Source organism: Rhincodon typus, chromosome 4 (assembly GCF_021869965.1).
Source record: "Rhincodon typus isolate 14 chromosome 4, sRhiTyp1.1, whole genome shotgun sequence".
NCBI classification, from domain to species: domain Eukaryota; kingdom Metazoa; phylum Chordata; class Chondrichthyes; order Orectolobiformes; family Rhincodontidae; genus Rhincodon; species Rhincodon typus.
The window spans coordinates 7797272-7821934 of NC_063335.1; the positions used below are offsets into that span (position 1 = coordinate 7797272).

Below are 24663 nucleotides of genomic sequence, written 5' to 3' on the forward strand. Positions count from 1 at the left end.
GTTTTTTTGTTGTCTGTTTTATCGTTTAGTTTCTGAGTAAATTAAGTATGTTTAATGTTTAAAACTTTCGGAAAGTGCACCTCAGAATAAGAGCTCAATTTTGCGGACTTTTCTCCACAGGGCATGGGCGGAAATTCACTATCTTCATTGGGCCTGGAGTTGGCGGCTCGTTTTGTGAGTGGAGCCCACTTCTGGCGAAATGATTTTTAAACCAATATCAAAAGACTGTGGAAATTAGAAACAAAAACAAATTTGCTGGAAAAGCTCAGCAGGTCTGGCAGCATCTGTGGAAGAGAAAACAGAGTTAAACGTTTCTGGTCCGGTGACCCTTCCTCAGAACTGATGGTGGCTGGGAAAACGTCAGTTTATATGCAGAAAATAGGGAGGTGGGTGAGGTAGGGAGTAAACCATAGGATAGAGCCCAAAGAGAGAGAAAGACAGTTGGACAAAGGATCAGGCTGGGAGGGTGAATAGTTGTTAATGGGGACTGTTAGTGACTAACAGGGGGTGTGTAGTGGCAGGCTCTGCGGTAACAAGGCCTGGTGTGTGGGGTAGGGCGCTGGGACATGGGAGAGTTTAGGCCTTAAAATTATTGAACTCAATATTGAGTCCGGAGGGCTGCAGGGTCCCCAAGCGGAAAATGAGGTGTTGTTTCCTCCAGCTTGCGTTGGGCTTCACTGGAACACTGTAGCAAGCCGGAGACAGAGATGTTGGCCAGGGAGCAAGGCCAGGAGAGTGGAAATTAGATCCCTCCTGGACATAAGACACGCTTCAGTTTCCGCGACCTTTGCGCGGATTCTCACTGCGCTGGTAGAAACCAAGTTCAGGCGAATGACTGGCGGTCTGGCACTGTGCCTTGGAGCTTCTTTTTCTGTGTCCTGCAATGAATACTATTTTGTTTGAGGGACAGATCGATTTTTGGAAGCAAACATTGCTTTCAAGAAAAAAGTTAATCGCTGTGTTGGAGGTGGGGAGGAAAGAGTCAAGTTTGGATTTTGCTTAAAACACTCGAAATACAAAGGGAACAGGTAGAAACCTGTCGGCAATAAGCATCTAACGCAACATCTCCGGCCTGTCGGAAATATAATGAGGGTCTGACGTAAACCGTAGTAGCTAGCTGTTTTGTTCATTGAGATTTTACTTCGAGAGGTTTCTTTAGTGGAGACTGAAGATATTCAAGCTTCAGAAGACCAGCATTCGCCCGCTTTTGTTTTCTTTTGTTGAACTGTTTATTTTTGTTTCTTCCCACGCTGTTCGCTGGCCTCACGTTGATAACTGCTTTTCTGCATGATTTACATTCCTCGGGGCTGTGGCTCTCCTAATTCTTCCAGATGATCTGGTTTCGCTTGCGTGATTACTTTTTTTTCATTCAAACTTTTTCCCGGACCTGCAATCCTTAACTTATTTCTTTTATTGCCATATGCTCAACTCAGTTGAACTTTACGTTTGACCTTATAACAGATCAGCTGTTCTATCTTTTAAAAAAAATGTAGTTAGGAATCAAGACGTTTTTATTGGCGTCTGCTAGGGGACGGAGCATTCACGTCTTTTTCAGCGAAGGGGCTACTGGCTGGTTATTTTGAGAGAGCAGTGTTTGGCTCAGTCTGAGTGAATTTTTACGTTATAAACTGCAGCTTGATTTAGGGTTGTTCAGGGATTCAGTGACAGGGCCTGAGGGATATGTGTGTGTGTGTGTGTGTGTGTGTGGGTGGGGGGGGGGGGTCCTCTTGTTCTGCCGCTCTCTGCATCTGGTTGTGAACACGGAGCCGGACAACCACTGTTTAATGCCTTCCAGCATCATTTGTCTGCTCATGGGGCAAGCATCATTTTCTCGCGGACAAAACCAGAAGTTGCCGGACAATCTCAGCAGGTCCGGCAGCATCTGAAGGGAGAGAAAGCAGAGTTAGCATTTCGGGTCCAGTGACCCTTCCTCAGAACCTTCAGATCCTTCTTCACTTTCTCCAGCCCTCTACTAAACTACAGTTTGGGCTCACGCCTGAACCAACTACAACCTTGCATGAAACAGATACGGGCACCTGCTGCTTTTTTGATCTTGTGAAGACTATGCCAACAGTTTATTCCCTCTCGCTACTGGGAGCTTGCGAGTGTGTTGCAATTTCTATTTTACACTTTAGGGTTGACACTGTTAAGAATTTTGCTGTGCAGCGTGAATAATGGCCCTGACTATGGCAGTAATTGACAGTAAGTGCACAGTGTGGCCCCTAGGAGGCGTTGGCTCTGAGAGCTCATTCCGGCTCCGCCAATTTTGCGCACCGGCTGGCACCTTATAGACTCCGTGCGCTACTGACAATTACATGTTCTTTCAGCGGCCATGAATAATGCAACTTGTAGTTGATTACAATTCATTTTGTCAGTATGGGTCAAACTAGCTTAAGAAGAAGGCAGCATTGAGGTAAGAAGGCATCGCTTCACCTCCAGCTGGCTCCTTAGAAAGCCCTGATTGCAGTATATATGCCGAATTCAATTGCTATGCCTCAAATGACAGAACGAATTACCTCTAAAACATGCTGCGGAGGAACTTTAATTTCCTCCTTTAAAGAAGAACCGTGCACTCGATACATTTCCGCTGGGTCCTAAAATTCGCGCAACTCCAATTGTTGTCTCAAATTGTAAATGTTAATTAAGGTAAAAGCAACGAACCCCCTAAACCTTCCAGTTTGCATTCCAATAGTTCTGAGTTTTGAATCGATTAATTAGTTATAAATTGACAACGCAGACCAGTTTATCTTGTGATCCGTCTTGTTTTTTATTCTCTCTTTATACTTTTTTGTGCCCATCTCTCAAGTCCCATGGGCATCATTCCTGGACAAGATTGAAAGGCAGGAGATCCGCTCCCTGGTTTTAATCCGAACAGTAGGTGCTACGTAAGGATGTGTATATTGATTTCTCTATTATTGCTTTCCTCCGTTGAGTTTCCTGTCTCAGAGGCCTGGCTGAAAGATGTTGAGAACATGCTAGGGTAAATAAATTGGCATTTTATCAGTGCAAAGTACGGGCCCATTATTTAATAAATTCGTCACTCCTCGTTTCCCCCTCGAGGATACATTTGCCTCTTCCGTGATCCAGACACATGCCGTCGTCGACCTATCGACAAAAAAGTACACTTTCGCTTCCGTTACTACCAATGGGTAAAAGCCGTGCGTGCAACATTTCAATGGGCGAAGTCTGAAAACCAGGAGGCTGCACCTAAGGAAGTACATCCTTACATTCCTCGGTTATAGAAATACAACAGACTGAACTCGAAATTGTGACTCAATTTGCTTATTCTATTGCTTGTACCTTCATGTGGTAAATAATGTTTTTCTAGGCATTTTCCTGTACTGTTTTCTTTATTAGCTTTTTCCATTTCCACCAGTTCTAAGTGTTGTTCTGGAATGGTGGAGTAATGGTTATGCTGCTGGAACATCATCCCAGAGGTTGTTAGATTAAAACCTGCCACAACAGTTTGGGAAATTAAAACGTGGTGGTCCAAGCTAATGTGACCCCCAGCATGTTGATAAGTGGGGAATTCAGTGATGGTAATGCCATCATTGAATGTCAAAGGGCGGTGACCAGATTATCTCCAATAAGAGATGGTCATTGCCTGGCACTTGTGTGGCGTGAATGTTACTTGCCACTTGTCAGGCCAAGCCAGGATATTGTTCAGGTCTTGCCGCATTTGGACATGGATTACTCCAGCATCTAAGGAGTTGTGAATGCTGCTGAACATTATGTGTGTATCAGTAAACATCCCCACTTCTGACCTTATGATGGAGGGCAGGTCATTGATGAAGTAGCTGAAGTGAGTTGGGCCTAAGATACTAGCTTAGAGCTCCTGCAGAGTTGTGGAGTTTAGATGATTGATTTCCAAAAACCACAACCATCTTCCTTTGTGCCAGTTATGACTCAAACCAGTGAAGAATTTCCCCAATTCCCTTTGACTCTAAATTTGCTAGGTCCCTGTGTTTTCACATTCAGTCAAATAGAACATAGAACATTACAGCGCAGTACAGGCCCTTCGGCCCTCGATGTTGCGCCAACCTGTGAAACCAATCTGAAGCCCATCTAACCTAAACTATTCCATTATCATCCATATGTTTATCCAATGACCATTTAAATGCCCTTAAAGTTGGCGAGTCTACTACTTTTGCAGGCAGAGTATTCCATGCCCTTACTACTCTCTGAGTAAAGAACCTACCTCTGACATCTGTCCTATATCTATCACCCCTCAATTTAAAGCTATGTCCTCTCGTGCTCGCCATCACCATCCGAGGAAAAAGGCTCCCACTGTCCACCCTATCTAATCCTCTGATGCAGCCTATGTGTCAAAAGCAAGCACTCTTACTTTTCCTTACTAGTCCGGCTCTTTTATCCATGTTTGGATCAAAGGCTGGAAGAGATCAGGAGCCAAGGAGCCCTGGCAGACCCAAACTGAGCATTACTGAACAGGTTATTGCTCAACAAGTGCTGCTTGAGAGCAATTTCATGATCACCTTTCAGCACTTTGCTAATGATTGAGAGTAGACTGACAGCATGGTCATTGGCCTGGTTGAACCTGTCTTAATTTTTGTGTACTGACATAACTGGGCATTTTTCCACATTGTTGGGCATGTGTCACTGTAGTAGCTGTACAGTTTGGCAAGGGTGGTGGCAAAATTCTAAAGTAGAAGTCTTCAGTACTATTGCCAGAATGTTGTCAGGGCCCATGGCCTTTGTAGTATCCAGCGTCTTTAGTTGTTTCTTGATTTCTTGATATTGAATTTAATTGGCTGAAGGGTGGCATCTGTGATGCTGGGACTTCTCAGCAAGGCTGAGGTGGATTGTCCACTCAGCACTTCTGGCTGAAAATTGTTGTAAATGCTTCAGTCCATTTCACAGAAGTACTGGACTCCTTCACCATTGAGGATGGATGTATTAGTGGATCCTCCTCCACCAGTGAGTTGGTTAATTGTCTTCTGCCATGCATGACTGGATGTGGCAGCACTGCAGAGCTTGGATCTGATCCATTGGTTGTGGAATCACTCAGTGCCGCCTGTCACTCACTGCTTATACTGTTTGGCAGCAAGGAGTCCTTTTTTTTAGCTTCACCAGGTTGTCACATCATTTTCAGGTATGGCTGGTGCTGTTCCTGGCATGCCGTCCTGTGCTCTCTGTTGAAACAGGATTGATCTTTAACTGCTGGCAATGGTGGAGGAGGGGCTATGTCTGGGCGTGGGGTTGCAGACTGAGTCTAATTTTACTGCTGCTGATGGCCTACATCATCGCATGGAGGCAAAGTCTTGAGTTGCTAGATCTTTGTGAAGTGAATCCAATTAAGCACACTAATAGTGTCACACAACTTCATGGAGGGGAGCAAAGATGGGACTTTGTTCTCCACGAGGACTGTGCAGTGGTCTCTCTTACCAATACATCTGTGACAGTCAGAAAAGGAGACACTGGCACAGTGGTAATGTCATTGGACATAGTAACCCAGAACCTGAGGTTAATGTTCTGCGGTATGAGTTTGAAATCCACCATGGCAGATGATGAGATTTGAATTCAATTTAAAAAAAACTGGAATTTTAAAAAAGGCTAACCTAACAGTGAGCATGTAACCACAGCTAATTGCTGTTAAAAATCTATATAGTACATTATCGTCCCTTAAGGAAGAAAATCTGCCATCTTTACTTGGTCTGATCTACATTTAGTTCTAGACCTACGGCAGTTTGGTGGACTTTTAACTGTCTTCTGGGTACATAGGGATGGGCAGTAAAAGGTGACCTGGCCAGTGACCACCACATTCCCATGAATGAATAAAAAAAAGAGGATGATGTCAAGTTGGAGGAACACAGCAGGCCAGGCAGCATCAGAGGAGCAGGAAAGCTGACGGGTCGGGACCCTTCTTCAGAAATGGGGGTGGGGGAAGGGAGCTGTGAAATGAATAGAGGCGGGGTTGGGCTGGGGAAGGTAGGTACGATGGCAATAGGTGAGTGCAGGTAGGGAGTGGTGGGGATAGGTCAGTGAGGTGGGAGGGAAGTTGGACAGGATTGTGTCAGGTCAAGGAGGTGGGGATGAGAGGGAGGGTTGGTCATGGGATGGGACATTTTGAAACTGGTAAAGTCCACATTTGTCTCTGACTCCAGCATCGGCAGTTCTTACGACCTCAGGATGATGTCAAGTATATTTATTTACCACCTGCCGTATACCCAGTCTGGCAGCTATGTCCCTTACCACTGGACCACTTCAGACAGTACTGGTACTGCCATGCCACCCTTGATGATGAATATTGAAATCTCCCAGCTAGAGTAGTACCTTCCTAATGTACTGTGGGAAATGCTGTAACCAGTTAGCCCCTAGCCAACGCTTACTATTAAAAATTATAAAAACTCGACATGTTTTCAATGGAGGGGAATCTGCTACTCTCATCATTTCAGTCCAGCATTTTGTGGTTGAGTCTAAGCCCCCCAGGGGAAGGGTAATAAGTGGTGTGTCCAGCATTCCAAGAGCGCTTCTGGTCGCTGAGTGACAGTAACGAGCATTACTGACTGATATGAGAGATCGAGGGAGGAAGTTCGAATCAGTAAATTTAACGTGAAAGTCGTTGAGGGTATAGCCGGACTTAGTGCTGTGCACTCTTCTCGACATTCAACGCTTCTGCAAACACCACCCGCCCCCCCCCCCCCCCCCCCTTTCATGTTCGTTACCTCTAACATACGTTGCGCTGTTGAAATCAGTGCGCAGTGCACTCTCTCCTAAGTCAGCCGTCCATTTAAAAGTACCGGCCTTTATTTCAGAGCCTTTGCTTCATTCACTCCCATTACAAGAATGTCCAGACTTCATGAAACAGCGTTGCATTGTGATGGAATTTGTAGTTTGCCGCTCACTTTCCCTTTCCCTTCCTGGCTGAACCGATGATGGTCACAAGGTGATGGGATTATAGGGCCTGGGATACAGTTCGACGCAGAGAAAGCAGCGAAGTCTGTTCGAGTGCTCTGTGAATGTTAGTTATTCAGAGAGGAGCTAATATCTTGAACGAGCTAGTTTCTCGCATTCAATACGACGGAGCTGTAGTGTTTCCTCTCCACCATACTGGTGCAAACACCAGAAAATGTTGAGTTTGTTTTAAAAGAATCAATCAAGACAAGGCTGACTGTGAAGCCTTAATGCCTGTTTGAAGTTATATTTTTCCCTGAATCCTTACTGTCGTCTTTGTAGTTAACTCTCTTCTCCATAGATTTGTTAAATTTTGAATTAAAAAATGCTAATATTTTGTAATTAGTACTGGAGGATCACTTTTCCCAAAGTGCAGCTTTTAAGCTCAATTGTTTCTTTTTACAATCGAGATTTCTGACCAGAGTAAACTAATCAGCAGCAACATTTATAGAGAAGGGAGGAAAGCGAACTCCAGCAATGAATAAAGCAGCGAGAGGGAAGAGAGCAGGTCAGTTGCCACTTGCAATTGTGTGTCTGCAGATCAGTGGGACAGCTACTTAGATGACAAGACTTCATGATTAATGGCGTTTATTCTTGACAGAAGCCCCTTTATTTATCTGCAGTGCAGTTTCGTGATCCTATCGGTTACCTGAATGAAAAATATTCAGTCATACCGATATTGCGGTGTAAATTGAGTAGAGTGACTTTTTATTTTATCTTTGAGCCTTATCGCCTGCTCAGTAATTTTCTTGCCGAGGCTTGATATAGAGAGGCAGGATTTAGCTGTACTTGACACAAAGCTGCTTCAATTTCCACAGGAACTTAGAGCTGCTCACGGAAATTTATGGGCAACCTGTCCCCTCCTGCAATAAATGCTGATAAGCATTTCATTAAATATGTAAACAAGTAATAGCCTGGGAGTTTTTAGACCTTTTTGGCACTCGATACAAACCTAGTCGCAGCTTGTTTGCATACAGCGCTTGTAGTTCCACTTTCTTCCCATCAATCATCATCCAATTCCAATCAGCATGCAAGCAGACACTATCATTCATCCTGAGAGTAATTTTTGAGCTGGACACACTGAGCTTATAATGACCATACGGCACATTAGTCACTGCGATAACGGCCGACGACATCCACTGAAAAATTCTCCACATTCTCATGACGTTCTCGGAAATGAGAACAAATGTTAAACAAATGTTTATTCGATTAGCTGGTTTTAACAGCGTTAACTGCGAGGGAGACTCTTGACGTTGAAGTGACTGAAATCTTTTGGAGATGCAGTTGCCGGCTGCATGGACTACTCTCACATGAATGTGGTACTGACACACGGCCCCCAGCGCCCAGACCGGGTTCTGCTTGGTTACCAAGTCTTTTAAGAAAAAAGGCCCCTGAAAAATAAAGCTGCTTCCTCGGTAGATTTATTGTGTGTCAGCTCCCAGTCAATTTTGGTTTACATCGCTTTTATCAACCTATTGTGAGCTATACGGTTTATAACCAAGTTTGAATGTTTCAATTAAACATATGGGTGTACTTTAAAGTGTCAGCTAGCTTGAGCTGGATTTTAGTCATATCCTGCAAAGTTACTGGGGGACTCGCTTCTCACTGTCAGCCTATTTGCAGACTGATGTTTCCGAACTTTCTTGCCAGTCGGCTGATCTGCATAGAGAGGCAGCAGGTCGCTTTTAGAACCGTTGCGACGTTTCAAGTGTAGACTTGGAACTCACTCTGCAAATTCTAGCAATGAACCCGGTATCTTTCTGAAAAGGATTAAAGTTCAGATTGTGGCGTGGGTGTCTCAAGGGTTCGCTTCCTTTCCAAGCTAAGGACTTAACCAGCGGGGTTAGACCCCTCTCCTGCGCCCTCCGTTATCGGGCGGGACAGAGGGAAGCGGTTTGGAAAAGAAAATCAGGGGATGTTCCTGTTCTCTGACCTTGTCCAATCGCCTGTGGACAGAAGGTAGGGTGGAGCTTTGCGATGTGCCCAGCTGGCACTCTCATTCCAGGTTACATATGGAGGATGGCATTTGAGAAGGCACAAAAGGTGCAATGGAACTAGTAATATCTATTTATATAGAACCCATTGCATAGCATATATCACTAAAATATCAGAACAAAGCAGTTTCTTTTGCCATGCCCCCTTTACCCGTGGAGAGATCAGAATTTTCTCCATTGTAGCAAACCGGAGCAGCCAATCTGACAAAGGCAATGTACTCTATCTGCTGTTCTTGTGTTCAGAGGATTGTGCGTTAATTAGCTGAGTTGCTGCTTGTTACTCAAATCTGGAGCATTAAGCAATAGTTAATTAGTGCTCCGAGTAACTCTGGAAATGTCAATCAAAACACTGGGTGTAATTAACTGCACCACTTCAGAAAGCCACAGCCAGCTAGAAAAATATATTTGCTTCCTGTAGTTGGATGTACAGAGATGTGATTTGGACCCTAGATTATTACTGTTGGATTAAAAGCTCATGTGTTGCAATTAAATTAAAGAACCCACATTCCTACATTTATATAGCATGTTCGTCACATTCTAACACTTTACAGCCAAGAAAGGACATTTATTGTATAGTTACTGTTGTAATGTGAGGAAACCCAGCAGCCAGTATCGGTATATCAATATTTCACAAATAGTAATGACTGTGTAATCATTATAGCAATGTTGGTGAGAGAGAAATGTTGTTGAAAAGATAAACTAACTCTTTAACCTCCACAGCCTCAGTTTAGCATCACATCTAAAAGTCTGAAATTTTGCAAACGGTGTAAAATCACAGATTCTACATCATAAGAATTGCAGCACATTGCTGAAACATTTCTGGCTCTGAGTGAGGAGGATAAATTTCCACTTGTGGACAGTACTGCCTGTTTGCTGGACTGTCAGCTTAGACTGTGTGCTTACATTCTGGGTGCATTCCTTTTATTTACATGTGAGGGTGCTTCCAACTGATCCAACCCAGCCACTCAAATATGCTGAAAGTCTTGATAGAGAACCAACCCCATTTACACAGTTTGTAGTGCTAAGGCTTTCATCTTTGTATTTATTTCTGAGTCTTAGTATTGGCAGCTGCTTTATAACCTAAGTATGGCACAAAGCAACAGCATTGTTCTGATCAGAGATAGTAGGAACTGCAGATGCTGGAGAATCTGAGATAATAAGGTGTAGAGCTGGATGAACTGCAGCCTTCCTGCTCCTATGATGCTGCTTGGCCTGCTGTGTTCATCCAGCTCTACACCTTACTATCTCAGCATTGTTCTGATTTTCTTTTTCTGTCTTCTGTTGTCCCATTACCACCAGCTTCCTGGTACCCTATAGTGCGTTACCCAGATTTGGATTGTTGCATTGTCATCAGGCATAGTCTGATGCCATAGTCTACAATTGTAAAGACTTAAATATCGCTCTGACTGAAAACAATGAATTCTGCTCCAATCCTGACCTTTCCTGTTCTGTGTAATTTGGAGGCAAAAAGGCTTTGTTTAATTCTGCAAGAAAGTTGAGTGTTTTAAGAGAGTTGAAATATCAGTTAAAGATTTCTCTGATGTTTAATTTTGACTCTTCAACTGTAAATTAACAGGCAAAGTTGTGAACCAGTGTTTCCAAAGGAAGGTAGTTAAGGTGGATATATGAATTGCCTTTTGTCCCAGATATTTGGCAACTGGACCTTGTGATTTACTGGTTTACTGCTATTAATCAGAGATTAATAACAGGTATTACACCTTTGGATAAAATCTGGTGAATTATAAAGTTAATGCAAACACAGACCATGTTCAGATAACAGAGGGTCGAAACAGTCAAACCAGTGAACAGCAATATAGTATCTATGAATTATAAATCAAGGTCATTACAAGATCCGTTGATGTTAGCTAAATTATTTGAGGAAGTTTCACTGGAAATCTAAATGGCTCCAATGTTGATTTGATTTTAGAAGATAATCTGTTTCCTTTTTGATTTGTCTTTACAAGTTTGAGGAAGTTAGTGCTGGCACATCTGGTAAAATCTTTTTTTCTCTCTCTTTTACCCAGTTGTGTGACAGGAGTACGCTACCAGGCACTTACATTTGACCAAATGATTCAGTTATTCCAGAAGGCATTCTGATGTGGTTTTTGAGTGACTGACATATTGCTCCATTATGTTCTACAACAGTTGGCCGAAACTAAGTAGAATCATAGTAGAATTTGCCAACAGATTGCTACTGTGCTGTTGGCTGGATGACTTCATACATCTTTGGCCAAGCGGGCTGATTGATAGGCAACTAATGGAGTCCCCAAACACATCAGCATGCCAAGAAACTGATGGATCTGACTGGGGTATTTCATGAGGCTGACTCAAGAAGTACACCGGTACAGTCCATTATGAAAGTATTTGTTTTGATGGAGAGCCAAGTGTGCTGTCACTTTCAAGAAGGTGGTTAAAGCAATCAATTAAAACAAATCACAAATACTGTATTGTGAAGCACAGCTGTTGCTATCTTTATATTTCATCATTTTTCCAGTTTTAAGCACAGTATGTGCTTTCTCACATTGGCGATCCTTCTTTTGCTAATGCTGCTAAAAAGGGAATCATGTCATTTACAGATTAAACTTTCAAACAAAATCTAATATTGTAAAACTATCATTTGCATATTCTAAAATATTCACTGTTTAAATAGTCAATAGCAAATAAGCCACCTACTTGTTGACAATTATGTTTCTGAAATATTTTATGTTTTTTATGGAGGGGGTGGCAAGTGGAGGAATTGAGTTTTAGAACATTTTAAGATTTTACAAAATTAGATTTAATTGCACAGGCAAAGAAAATAAAATGAAAAAGAGCATATCCAAAAGATTTAAAGTTAAGAGTGGAAGTTGTAATGGACCTTAATTTTCAACTGAAGCTCTGGAACTTTCAAAACAAATCCTTTTTGCAGCTTAACGGTTGACCTGCCCACCTTGGGCATATTATTTCATTGAGCCACACTTTTTTAAAATCATGTGCACATTCAAGTAAATGTGAACAGAGGATCTTTCAGGTTTGTTTTAATCTCATTATCTAAAACAATTTAAATGGAACCATTTTTAATTGTCCTTGATTTTGCAATCAAAAAGATGACTTTTGATGTTGTGGTTGAGAAACCAAAGAAAGTTAAACCTGGGAAGCAATGCATACTTAGTCCTTATGTGTGTATCTCATTGCTCTCTCTTTCTCTCTGTCCCTTTTCATTCTGGATGTTTGCAGATTGACCCTGTCTGACGTCCAGTGGCAATTTTAGGCAAATGTGTAACCCAAATCCTGCAATGGTTTTCTGTGGACCCTTCCCCTCACAAAGCCCATCTCCAAGGCAGTGTAACTGACACGGACTTTGCATCCAGGTGGAAATACTAATTAACTATCCTCTAGATATATCCATTGCATTCTGGCTTGGAATTAATTTGACAGAATAAAGTACAACTAGTTAGAAAAACCTAACATTTCTAACCTCCTGGGCCCTGCATTTTCACAGATTTGTAGACTTAATGACATGTCCAAAATGGTGAATAGACTTTGGATCTGGAAGGCCCATACCTGTAACTGGCAGAAACCATTTTTTTTTCTAACATAAAGGAGTGGGATATGACTCATGCATGAGGGATACCCAGACTCAGCAGGGCCGTTCGAATTCAGTGTTTGGTTCAAACAAACCTGACTTTTGCTGGAGAGTGGGAGAAAGTGTGTGATTTGGGTATTTTTAGACTTTGCATAAATACTCTTTTGAAGAGTGGATAAAGTTTATAGGGCTGTTAAACTGCCCTGTTATATTCATCTCCAGCCTTTTAAAAATTGGGAAAGAAACTGACTGCATGTGTCTCAGTGTTAAATTTGATTAAGGTGACAAAGAAGATTGATGAAGGCAGAGTGGTAGACATTGTCTGTATGGAATTCAGCAAAGCATTCAACAAGGTTCCATATGGTAGACTGGTCAATAAGGTTAGATCACATGGGATCCAGGGGACTCTAGCCAATTGGATACAAAATTGGCTTGAACGTAGGAGGCAGGTGGTGGAGAGTTATTTTTCTGACTGGAGGCCTGTGATCTGCAGTGTGCCACAAGTATTAGTGCTGGATTCATTGCTTTTCATCATTTATAGAAATGATTTGAATGTGAGTATAGGAGGCATGGTTAGTAAGCTTGCGGATGACACCAAAAGAGGTGGTATAGTGGACAGTGAAGAAGATTAACTCAGAGTACAAAGTGATCTTGATCAGATTGGCCAATGGGCTGAGGAGTGGCAGATGGAATTCAGTTTAGATAAATGTGATGTTTTGCATTTTGGTAAGACAAATCAGGGCAGAACCTGTACAGTTAATGTTAGGGCCCTGGGAGTGTTGCGAACAAAGAGGCCTTGGGATGCAGGCTCATAGTTCCTTGAAAGGGGAGTTGCAGGTAGACAGGGTAGTGAAGAAGGCATTTGGCACACTTACCTTCATTGGTCACAATATTGAGTATAGGAGTTGGGATGTCATATTGCGGCTGTACAGGACAATGGTGAGGCCACTTTTAGAATGCAGTTCTGGTCACGCTTGTATAGGAAGGATGTTGTTAAACTTGAGAGGGTGGAGAAAAGATTTACAAAGATGTTGCTGGGACTGGAGCGTTTGAGTTATAGGGAGAGGCTGAATAGGCTGGGGCTTTTTTTCCCTTGCGTGTCGGAGGCTCAGGGGTGACCTTATAGAGGTTTATAAAATCATGAGGGGCAAGGATAGACTGAATAACCATGGTCTTTTTCCTAGGATAGGGGAGTCCAAAACTAGAGGGCTTTGGTTTATGGTGAGAGGGGAAAGATTTAAAAGGGACCTGAGGGGTACATTTTTCATGCAGAGGGTCCTACGTGTATGGAACGAGCTGTTAGAGGAAGTGGTGGAGGCTGGTACAATTACAACATTTCAAAGGCATCTGGATGGGTAAATGAATAGAAAGGGTTTAGAGGGATATGGGCCAAATGCTGGCAAATGGGACAAGATCAGATTAGGATGTCTGGTCAGTGTGGACGAATTGGACCGATGGGTCTGTTTCTGTGCTGTTTTACTGTATAAATATCTGGTACAGCAATTTTGGAAGTTGATATAACTCTTAGTACTGACTTTGTATAAATATTATTACTTAACTGTTTACCAGAACATTCCATTGTCAGAGGGGAGATTATAAAATTCAGAGTTTGACTGACAACACAGGTTATTAGAGGATGAGCTGTCTTTGATGTGAGGTTATAATATAAATGTTTATTTTTACAAGGGAATAAGTACTTGAAGGGGTTTAAATATATTGAATTGGCTTTCATGAATGATTTTTTTTCTAGCGAAGTCTGTAATAGAGATTTTGAACTTTATTTAATCTCAGTATGGCTCCTCGGGTTTGCACATGGTAGCCACAGAACGAATTGATGTGGAAAGAGGGTAAAGGATGGTGATAGGGATCCATGAGTTGGCATAGGGATGACAAGTGGCCGTGGGATAGATGAGAGTTGTGGGTTGGCCTGGAACATTTGAGGAGCCATTGGGAGTGGTGGTTTAGGGTGTATGGGTAGCATAAATTGGCATGGATGTCCATAGGGTGTGTGGGGGTGCAGGGGGTACAGAAGAGGGCCGGGGGGTTTCATACTTAAGAAAAGAAGTAAGACAAGTGAAGCAGCCCTTTTAAATAGCTCATTTAGTTTTCAGCAGCTCCTGTGATGGTGCATGGTTGGCATCCAAGGCTGGTGATCCTGAATCCTCCACCTTGCCTCCATCCCTTGTAACAAAGATTTCACCATCTAGGGTATTTCTTCCCATGACAACTACAGTGAGCCAGAAATTTCCCAGCTCTGGGAATCCATCTCGCGAATGAAATCCTCCCTCAGGCCCAACAGTTAATCCGCTGTGAAAGTAGCCACTCTGTTCATTGTTTACAGGTGTGAATATCTTGTACCATCCTTCCATAAGACAACCTGCACTGCCACTACTGCCCATTTGATCTTTAGTAACCAAATTACCCAGGGAACGTGTCAGCAGAATTCAGAAAATGCAGTCTCAGTACATAACAATGTTTTAAAACTTCACATTTGTAATGGAAAGTAAGGTCTTATTTTTTGTATCAGAATGAGAGGAGAGAGAAATAGCCAGGTAAAATAATCAAAGCTCTGAACAATTGAATGATGGATGCAACGGCAACTATAGAAATTTAAGTTGAAGACAGAGAATCAATGCAGAAGTGTTTACACAGAATGATTAGAATAAAAACTGCTGAAAACTGTTGTTGAAACAGCACTTATTGCCCCTTTCAGATGAGAATCAGATATTTCCTTGTAAAAGAGGAATGTTAGAGAGTGTGGGGAATGAACAGAAGAGCAGGTTTAGACTATGCAGTATATTTGGAGAAAATGTTAGCGCAAATTTAATCTATTAATCATTCATAACAGCTGCAGAATGAGAAGCTTTAATGAGGAGATGTTAGAAGGATTTTGGTGCATTTGTCGTTCATATTCTGGTCACAAGAAAGCTGTTTATATTTCTTGGTCCCAATTTTAGCCTTCTAGACTTCTATATACAAAATGTACTGTCCACAGTTAGAAATGTTTTGAAAGTGGGAAGAAGAAGAATTGCGATCTGGTACAATTTAAAGCCAGGTACTTTATTCATATTTGTTAAGTGTTGTCACACCAACGTGACAGAAAACCAGTAGCTCAGTTGATTTTCCCTCCATTTTGCTTTGGAGCTGGGTCAGGCCCAGGCTCCATGTGGTAAACCAATGTTGTTGCACCCTGACCCAAAGCAATGTAACCCTAGGATAGTGATGTTCCTTATTGATAGGAAACAGATGATAGGGATGATTGTACTGGGATCTCCCAGTGAGTAAACACAACAAAGAAATTTACTGTAATAAAAATACAGTGTTGGAAAATTGCAGCAGTTTCAGCAGCATCTGAAGAATGAAAAAATTAATTGTTCAGGCTGATAAACTTTCATCAAAATTGCTATTAGTGAAATGGATTAGAGAAATTTATATGCCCATGAACTATTTTAAAAATAGCACCAAAAGTAGCTACTGCTGGGTAACCCTTCACAGCTGCACATGTCAGCTTACCCTGTTGGATATAGTGTGGTGTATGAAGGAGTAGAATTTGTCACGATAAATGTGCCTTGTGTTTTCGCTAATATATAACCTGTATGCTATATTCCCTGAATGCCTCTATGCTGTAATTATTATTTCAGTTGGAAAAAAAGTGGCTTAGTGTAGTTTTCCTATTCTCTCTTTTTGAAATGTGCAGCTGGTTTTTTTCACAGTTATAGATTTAGAGCTTAAAAAACTCGTGTTGTGACTGGAGACAATAATTTGGGCAGCACAACAGAATGAAGTACTGGTAATGGTAGATTTCACTGGTGGTGGGAATAATTTGATCTGATGAATTAATGCTACAAGCCATTCCCTCATATTGGCTTATGAGGGCCTTTTTCTCCCTTTGGACTTTATTTTAAAGTAAACTATCCTGGTGTATAGCTTTGTGCATTGGGAACACAGATTAGAAATTTGAGTTTAAGATCTGTAAGAACAATTAGACTGTTCAATTTTTCATCTGTTCCCTTTGGCTCAGTTTTTAATGTATCTTCTATATATATTCATTAAAAACATACATGCAACAGCGTATTTGTATCATCATCCCGTCATCTCTCTCTGGGACCTGGATTTGAATCTAATCTGAACTCGAGATGAAAGGCTTCCATTAATGAATGTACTGTGTGGGTACTGTTCTAATGCTAATATTAAGGGATAGTACAAATAGCCTTCATGCAGTGCCCAGTTGTACTGAACCCAAGCTCCAACAAATGTGTGATACTCACGACGTGATTTTGGTGGCAAACATGTTTCAAACACTAGCAGTGATTTCTCCTCTTTTCAGAAGCATAAATTATCCACACAGTGTCTGCAGAACATAACAATGGAACTGAATTAATTGTTTTGTTACTTTGAGGAGTAGTTAGCTTTCTGTTCTTCTAGTCTTGAAACATGTTTTCTTCATTATGTATGCATCCTTCACCTGCGAGTACTGATTTTGTTTGCCAGTTCACCAGTCTCATGTTGCCCACAAGTGACATCCAGCATAATCTTTGAGTCAGAGACAGGACCCATACTCTACATTCTCCAATATGGGTTTTGCTTTCTGCATGTCACTCCCTGTAGGGAATGTGGAACTGAGGTTTACCCCTTTAATGTGTGTAAGCTGTAGAGAAACATTTGCACAAAAATAAAGCAATACTGAGAGTTCCTTCAAGATAAATGTAGTTCATGCACTTGGAGGTGTTGCTGGTTATAAATCTGGTCTTGGCCCAAGTGGAAATATCAAACAATCTGAGATGGGAAATGGAATATTTCAGAAGACTGTTTATTCACGCACAGTGGGCTGACCTGGCACTGAGTTACGTATGGAGCACACACTATACAGGGTATCAAAGTCAAATCACTTAAATATGAGGGACTCGTAGCTAAGAATTTAATATATGTATATTCACCAGCTTACTGATTTTTTTTTAAAAAGCAGAAACTGGACTGTAACATTTAAATGGTTGAATGAGATGATGAAGCACTACTGCTCCTAAAGGTTACATCTAGTTAGTTTTCACATTTTAATTAGCTGGCTTTAAATTGACATGTGAACAATAATAACAAATTGCACTTGTACAACACCTAGAAACTCGTAAAACATTCCAAGGAAGTGGAAAGGAATTCAAAGGAGCATTACAAAACAAAATTTGACATCAAACCATATATAGAAATATTGGGACCATTGCTGAAAATCTTTGTCAACGAGATAATTTTTGAGGAGTGTCTTAAAGGAGGAAAAGAAGTTAGAGTGCTAAAAAGATTTGGGGAGGGTACTGCAGGTCTTAGAGATTTGGCAGCTGAAGGCATATTTACTGGTGATGGTGCAATTTAAATCAGGGATGCTTAAGACAGCGGAATTGGATAGTATCTTGCATGATTGTAGGGGTAGAGGAAATTGCAGAGGTAGGGAAGGGTGAGATCTTGAAAGGATTTAAAAACAAGAATAATAATTTGAAAATTGAAGTGCTAATTAAACAAAAATCAATATAGGTCATTGAGTGATGGGGTTGTGGATAAACAGTACTTGGTGTAACTAAGACAGTGTAGTTTTGGATGGTCAGAGTTGGAAGTAGAACATAGGAGGTCATCCAGCCCTATGGTGTACTAGTGAAGTCTTGAGGTAACGCAGACATGCTGTGGGTTTCAGCAGCAGATGAACTGAGTCAAGGGCAATGACAGGTAATATTATTGAGCTGTAAATAACCGGTCTTAGTAGTGTGGTGGATATACAGGAAGAAACTTATCTCAGGATCAAATATGGTTCCAAAGTTGCAAACTGACGGTTTAACCTCAGACTTGTAGTGAGAGGACAGGATTTGTTGGCTAGGAAATAGAATTGGGTCATGGTCTGAAGGTCTTCCTAATGTTTAGTTGGAGCAAACCTCTGCTTATCCATCGGATATTGAATGGAGTAGTCTGACAATTTGGAGACAATGAATGGGGTCAAAGCTAGTGGTAGGAAAACAGACCCAGGTGTTTTCAACATTTTAAAACGGTCTCTTGTGGGATATCTGCATCCCTGGATGACCAGTATTTGTTGCCTGTCCCTAGTTGTCCTTAAGAAGGTGGTGGTGAGCTGCCTTCTTGAACTGCTGCAATCCATGTGCTGTAGGTACAATGTCCTTGAGGACAGTATTCCAGAGAAACATGGGAACGGGCATTGTGTTTTCAGATGATGCTATCAAAAAGCAGCATTTAGATAATATCGAGGACGAGGCTAAGGAGACATATTTGGGGAAACTAGAAACAATGGTATGGGAGAAGGAAGACAGCTCATCACCATCTCCTGATATTCAAGGATCGACAGTTCATGAGATGTAACTCCTTCCACTTCCTTTGGCCCATCCCGGCCATTAAACCTCCAGCAGAAAGTGATCAAGTAGATCATAGAGTTCTATAGCACAGAAATAGGGCCTTCGGCCTATCACGTCTGTGCTGATCAAAAACTACCACCTAGCTAATCTAAAGAGATAGTAGGAACTGCCGATGCTGGAAAATCTGAGATAACGAGGTGTGGAGCTGGATGAACACAGCAGGCCAAGCAGCATCAGAGGAGCAGGAAAGCTGACGTTTCGGGTCTGGACCTTTCTAATCCCATTTTTCAACAATTGGCCTGTATTCTTGGCATAGCAAGTGTACATCTAAATACTTCTTATGAGGATTTCAGTCTCTACCACCCTTACAGGCAGAGAGTTCCAGATTCTCACCACCCTCTGAGTGAAAAAAAAACTTTCCTTTCATTCCCTCTAAACCTCCTGTCCGTTACCTTAAGTCTATATCTCTGATCATTAATCTCTCCACCAAGTGGAAAAGGTCCTTTAGTTTCTACCCTGTCTATGCCTCTCATAGTTTTATGCATCTCAATCATGTTCCCCCTCAAATTTCTCTGCCTCAAGGGAAGCAATCCAGTCTATCCAATTCTCTTCATAACTAAAACTGTCCAGCCTAGGCAAATATGTGGTTACCGGTCTTAACATCTCCTCCTCTTGGTCAGTGTTTTCTGATTGCACTTCTGTGAAACACATCTGGACTTTTTAATGTGTTAAAGGTGCCGTATAAATGCAAGTTGTATGCGTTATTGTTTTGAGGATGCACTATTCAAAGTGAGTATCTTTTTAAATCCACCCAGATACAACAACCTTAGATAGGGTAACAATGTTCCCAAAGGCTTGGGCTAATTTTTAAGATGGGCCACAATATTGGTGCAATTACAGCCAAAAATAAAAGTTTCCATCATATAGAGGAACATTTTTTGCACCTCTTTATGAATGTTAAGATTCACTCCATTCCTGGTTTCTTTCAGCTCATTTAATTTTGAAACTGTCACATGATATCAACCCACATCTGTTTTTTTTTAAATATCATTTTATTTACTGAAGGGTAAAAGAAAGAGAGAAACCACCGAACATTCAAATAAAACTTACAAAAATGTCACGAACAAATTACCGCAGAAGAGCAATCCAAGTCCAGGCCCTCTTTAGCTACTGAGGCTAACCATTACAAATGCGGTTAGCCTGAAAGCAATTCTGAAACAGAACAAGAGGTCAGGATCTTCAGTAAAGAGCCCATCAGCTCTGAAATTATGTTTATTATTGCTCATCCCGTATTATCTGTATTGCACCATGCTTCACTCAACATTACACTGTTGCAATTGTGCTGAATTATTATGTGTTGTCATGATGGAAGAGATTTGAAAAGGAATCAGTTTTTTTATTTAGTTCCAAGATCTCCACATGCATAACCAACTATAAACATTTTATATTTGTCTGTTCAATCGCATTTTTGTGCATTGACATTAGCCATTTGTCAAGGTTGAGCATCATTATAACTGATAACCCCTTCCATTGGCATAAAGGATAAAATATGTAAATAATTCAAGTATCTTAGTGTTTAATGTTACAGACAAGTAAAGAATAGCAGTGAGTTGCTATTCACTAAATCCTGACCCTCCGAGTTTGTTTTACTGAGTTTTAGTTCCCTTGGAGATTAGCTTTGATCTTTGTCAAATTCAGATATTTCGACTCCCTTGTAACTGATAACTGAGTGGAATTGGCTTCTCACATCAGATTACAGTCTGTCATGGTGATTGGTGCCAACAGCAAACACTGATGATCACGGTCTGCAAAAATCTGCTGTTACATTCTCATAGCATCAAAGGAATGTGCTCCCCCCACTGCTCTCACAGCTGCTCCCAGTGGCTTTTTCTTACACAGTAAATTAATTGGAAAAACAAGGGACAAAAGGCATTAGGTGGGGTCAGCTTGCAGTGTCGCAGCTAGCACATGATGGACTTTAATCATTGTCTATTCTAGAAGACCAAGTTACTGCAGGCAGAAACCCTCCCCAAAAGAAGAGGTTAGGTGAGAGAACCATGCTGATATCTCAGAGTGTTCACTATGATTATTGCTATTCAGTTTTAAATGCAATGTTTCATCTGAGGGTCCAATGAGAGAAGTATCAGAATGCCTGCTTACCTCTGTTGAAAGATAAGTAAAGTTGTAGTCTGGTAAAGATATTTTTGAAAAACTATGTGCAAAGCTCATTATTTTACCAGAATTACAACAGCCATTAATACTGAAATAAATGGTTAAATTTCTTATCCATGTTTTTGACTTCTGAGATCATTCACATGTCTACATATGTTTTTGTACAGTACCATATGGAATGCCTCATTTGTTCAATTTGTGGGATCCAGCTTCGTTTGGTGATGAGAAATCAGACTAAAACTACTATATGAATTACTGTCATAACCAACTTCCCTGTATGATTTTGTTTTCCCTTTTAGGCCTCCTTCCCTTTCAGGTAGTCCAGCATTTTCTGACATCTCGCTCATCAGAATTTCCCCACAAAGAACCCCAGTTGGTACGACAGAACCAGTGTTTAACCCACCACACCCATACATTAACCCGTATATGGACTACATTAGGTCTCTACACAGCAGCCCCTCTCTGTCAATGATTTCTGCAGCCAGGGGACTCAGCCCGACAGACGGTGAGCATCATGCATAGTTTTGCTGGCTTAGAATGGATTAAAGACAGTGATAGAGAAATAAATGTATCAATTTAATGAGTTACAAAGATAATGTTCTGAATATTTTAAAATTCAAATGTTTTCACCACATAATGCTCATTGCTTAATATTTAAAATGATTGTCTATTTACGGTGGCATCGATATAACCAACTGCTTATGTTATAATCATGGTGATCTGATGTACATTAAATGTTCTAATTAGATTATTGTTTAATGCTTCAATGAAATCCTATTTTAGTAAAGACTTGTCTGATTTTTTAAAAATTGTTCTTCATGTACCTTTTTCTTCTCAGTGTTGTTTTGAGCCAAGGTCTTTCACTCTAGGAACCATGCAGCTTCACAATAACATCAATTAAAGACCTGGTGTATAGAATGGGAGAATGTCCTTCAATCAGAACTTTAAAAATGAAAAACAAGCAAATCCTTACTTTTCAACATTTATCAAGCTGGCATGTTACTTTTAATTTCTGCATATTTTAGGCTGCTGATAGTCATAAAACTTGGTGGTATAATTTGGATTTATCAGTTGATGAGACCACGTTCGTATAACAGCCCTTCCTAAACCTCTGACATAAGAGAGAATATCAAACAATAAGAAATATGAAAACACGAAGGAACTGAATTGCCTAAGCTTCTTGGCCATGTGGGCTGCAGGTTGGCTACCTCACCATAGCAGCTGCACTATTTGTTTCAAACAAGCCTTTATTCAGAAAATAAAAGGAAATAGGATGCACTGAGTCTTTCAGCATTGATGCCCACTGTCATGTAACAGAAGAAAGTATATGTGCTTCCAATTGATGTTGCTAACAAGTTATGATATCGCCCTGAATTTTCTGCACTTCCACAAAAAAGAAGGCACACTGCAGCGAAGATTCTTATCATTACAGTTGTTCCTTTGCAATGGCTGGTGACGTGGTTCGTTGACAGAGGCCAGGGATTGGGTTATCTGCCTGTTTAGAAGAATTAATTCTAGGTGAAGCAAAAAGAATAATATGGGGAACCAGTGAAGAGGGTACTGAGTAGAGAGCATTTTTCCACCATGCTATTTACTCAATATTATCACAGTTGCACAGCTCTTCCTTTACTGTATGACTTCAGACAGCTGAAAAAGATATCATTTTATTAATAAGCGTTTCACTGAGGAGGCTTCAGGCCAATCCAGATGTAATAATCTGCTCTGAAAATACTGCTCACATTTTGAGAAAATACACGACAGCAGCTGAGACAATTCACAACATTTTAAATACAATAAACAACTTTTTCAATAAAACAAAGCACAACGTTCTTTAAAAAGCAAAGCATCCTATCACCCAATGTTAACAGATCCTTTAAAAAATTAGAAATCTGATCTCAATCCACATTGTTATTATATCAATTAATTCCTCCTTAGGCCGAATGTTATCTGTATTCCAAGTTACATTGGAATCTGACCATTTGTTTTTCAGGTGTATTGTTACGACTAACAAACAGGATAAAAACATAATCTCTGTCCACCTGTAGTGATTAAGAAAAAGATTAAGTTGCAGAGAAAATTTTATTTCAAAACTACCATCACTCATGGCCAGGTCCAGGCAGCAGGCTGTGGAGGTGTCATATTTCCTGAGTGCTTGCCCCTCTTTTGCAGCTACATTCATGCCCAGATGCCCTTGAAGAGGGAGCACCCTGAAGCCTTTAGAGTGAGGTGGGGAGCTGGGGAGCTTTATTTCTCCCACTCCCACTATTTTGATTTAGTCTGTCCCCTGTTTTCCTCACCTATTTGTGTTCTGTTGTTGTGACTTTGATGGGTTTGTTAGTGTTACTGTGGAATTGATTAATTCGGTGATTTGGTGCTGAGTCTTTTCAAAAAAAAAGGCTGGGGTCTACACTGACCCTGGTGGGCAGTATTTGTTAATTGAGTGTCAGGATAACTTGATTAGTTTAGTAAAATTGGAAAAAGCAAAGTTATTACTAGGTCTTATGGTGCAATCATTGTGTTCCCTACGTCTGGGCTAGAAGTCTGGGGTCCATGTTCCAACTGCCCTAGAGGTGTGACATAACAGATTGATTAAAACAAAAAGAATTGGGTTCTTCCCCAGTGGTTTTTGGCTTCTGAATAGAGAAAGAATACAGAAGGGAATGGTGAATTTTCAACAATACGCTTGTAAATCCCTGGAAATCTTTTGCTTCCAAATTCAGCATGTATGCATCACAGAGTGGTATGGCAACTGCTCTTCCCAAGACCACAAGAAACTACAGAGAGTTGTGAACACAGCCTAGTCCATTATGCAAACCAACCTTCCATCTATTGACTTCATCTATACTTCCTGCTGCATCAGGAAAGCAATCAACATAATCAAAGACCCCTTCCACCTCGGTTACGCTTTCTTCCACCCTCTTCCATTGAGCAGAAGATATAAAAGTTTAAATACACATACAAACAGATTCAAGAACAGCTTCTTCCTTGCTGTTATCAGACTTTTGAATGGACCTCTTGAATGTTAATGTTAATCTCTCTCTGCACCTTCTCAGCAGCTGTAACACTATATTCTGCATTCTTTTCTATTACCCTGATGCGCTTGTATAGTACAATCTGCCTGTAAAAGCAGGTACAACAACACTTTTCACTGTGCCTTGGTACACGTGACAGTAATAAATCAAATCAAAATTAAGCACAGTGCTAGGGAGTAGGGAGCATACTCATGCTGTTGAGCTGAAATTCAGATTAGAGCAACATGAGTTGAACTCAATTAGATTTCTTCTGCAAATAAAGATAGCAATCTATCCAGCTCCTTTACTCCACAGTTTAGATCAGTGGAAATGCTCCCACTTCTTACCTATCCAATTATAGCCTATGAGTCTTCAGCAATGGTTTCTCTTCCCATCCCTGCTGCATTATCTCTGGAGTTTTCCAGTAATGTATTCTGGATCTCCTTTTTTATCTTAACAATATTTTATCCTTTACTAACTTCATATGAAGGTAGTTTCTGCATGTATGTTAATGACACCCAGATCCACCTCAGCCACTTCTCTCAACCCCTCCAGACTGCTTTTCTGACTTCCAGTCTTAGATCAAATGCAGTTTTCTTCAGAAAAAATGTTGGATGGACTGAAATCATTGTCTTCATCCCTTCTATAACATCTATTCCCTTTCA

At 40.9% G+C, this 24663-nt stretch overlaps 1 protein-coding gene across 2 annotated transcripts in view; it reads left to right on the top strand.

Annotated features, from left to right (window-relative positions):
- Positions 1-24663, top strand: part of LOC109923305 (transcriptional activator GLI3-like) — a 355583-nt gene that overhangs the window by 241210 nt on the left and 89710 nt on the right. For both annotated transcript variants that reach the window (XM_048596316.1, XM_020523345.2), the window contains exon 5: positions 21287-21492. In XM_048596316.1, coding sequence (XP_048452273.1) covers positions 21287-21492 — 206 coding nt within the window. The remainder of the gene's footprint in view (positions 1-21286; positions 21493-24663) is intronic.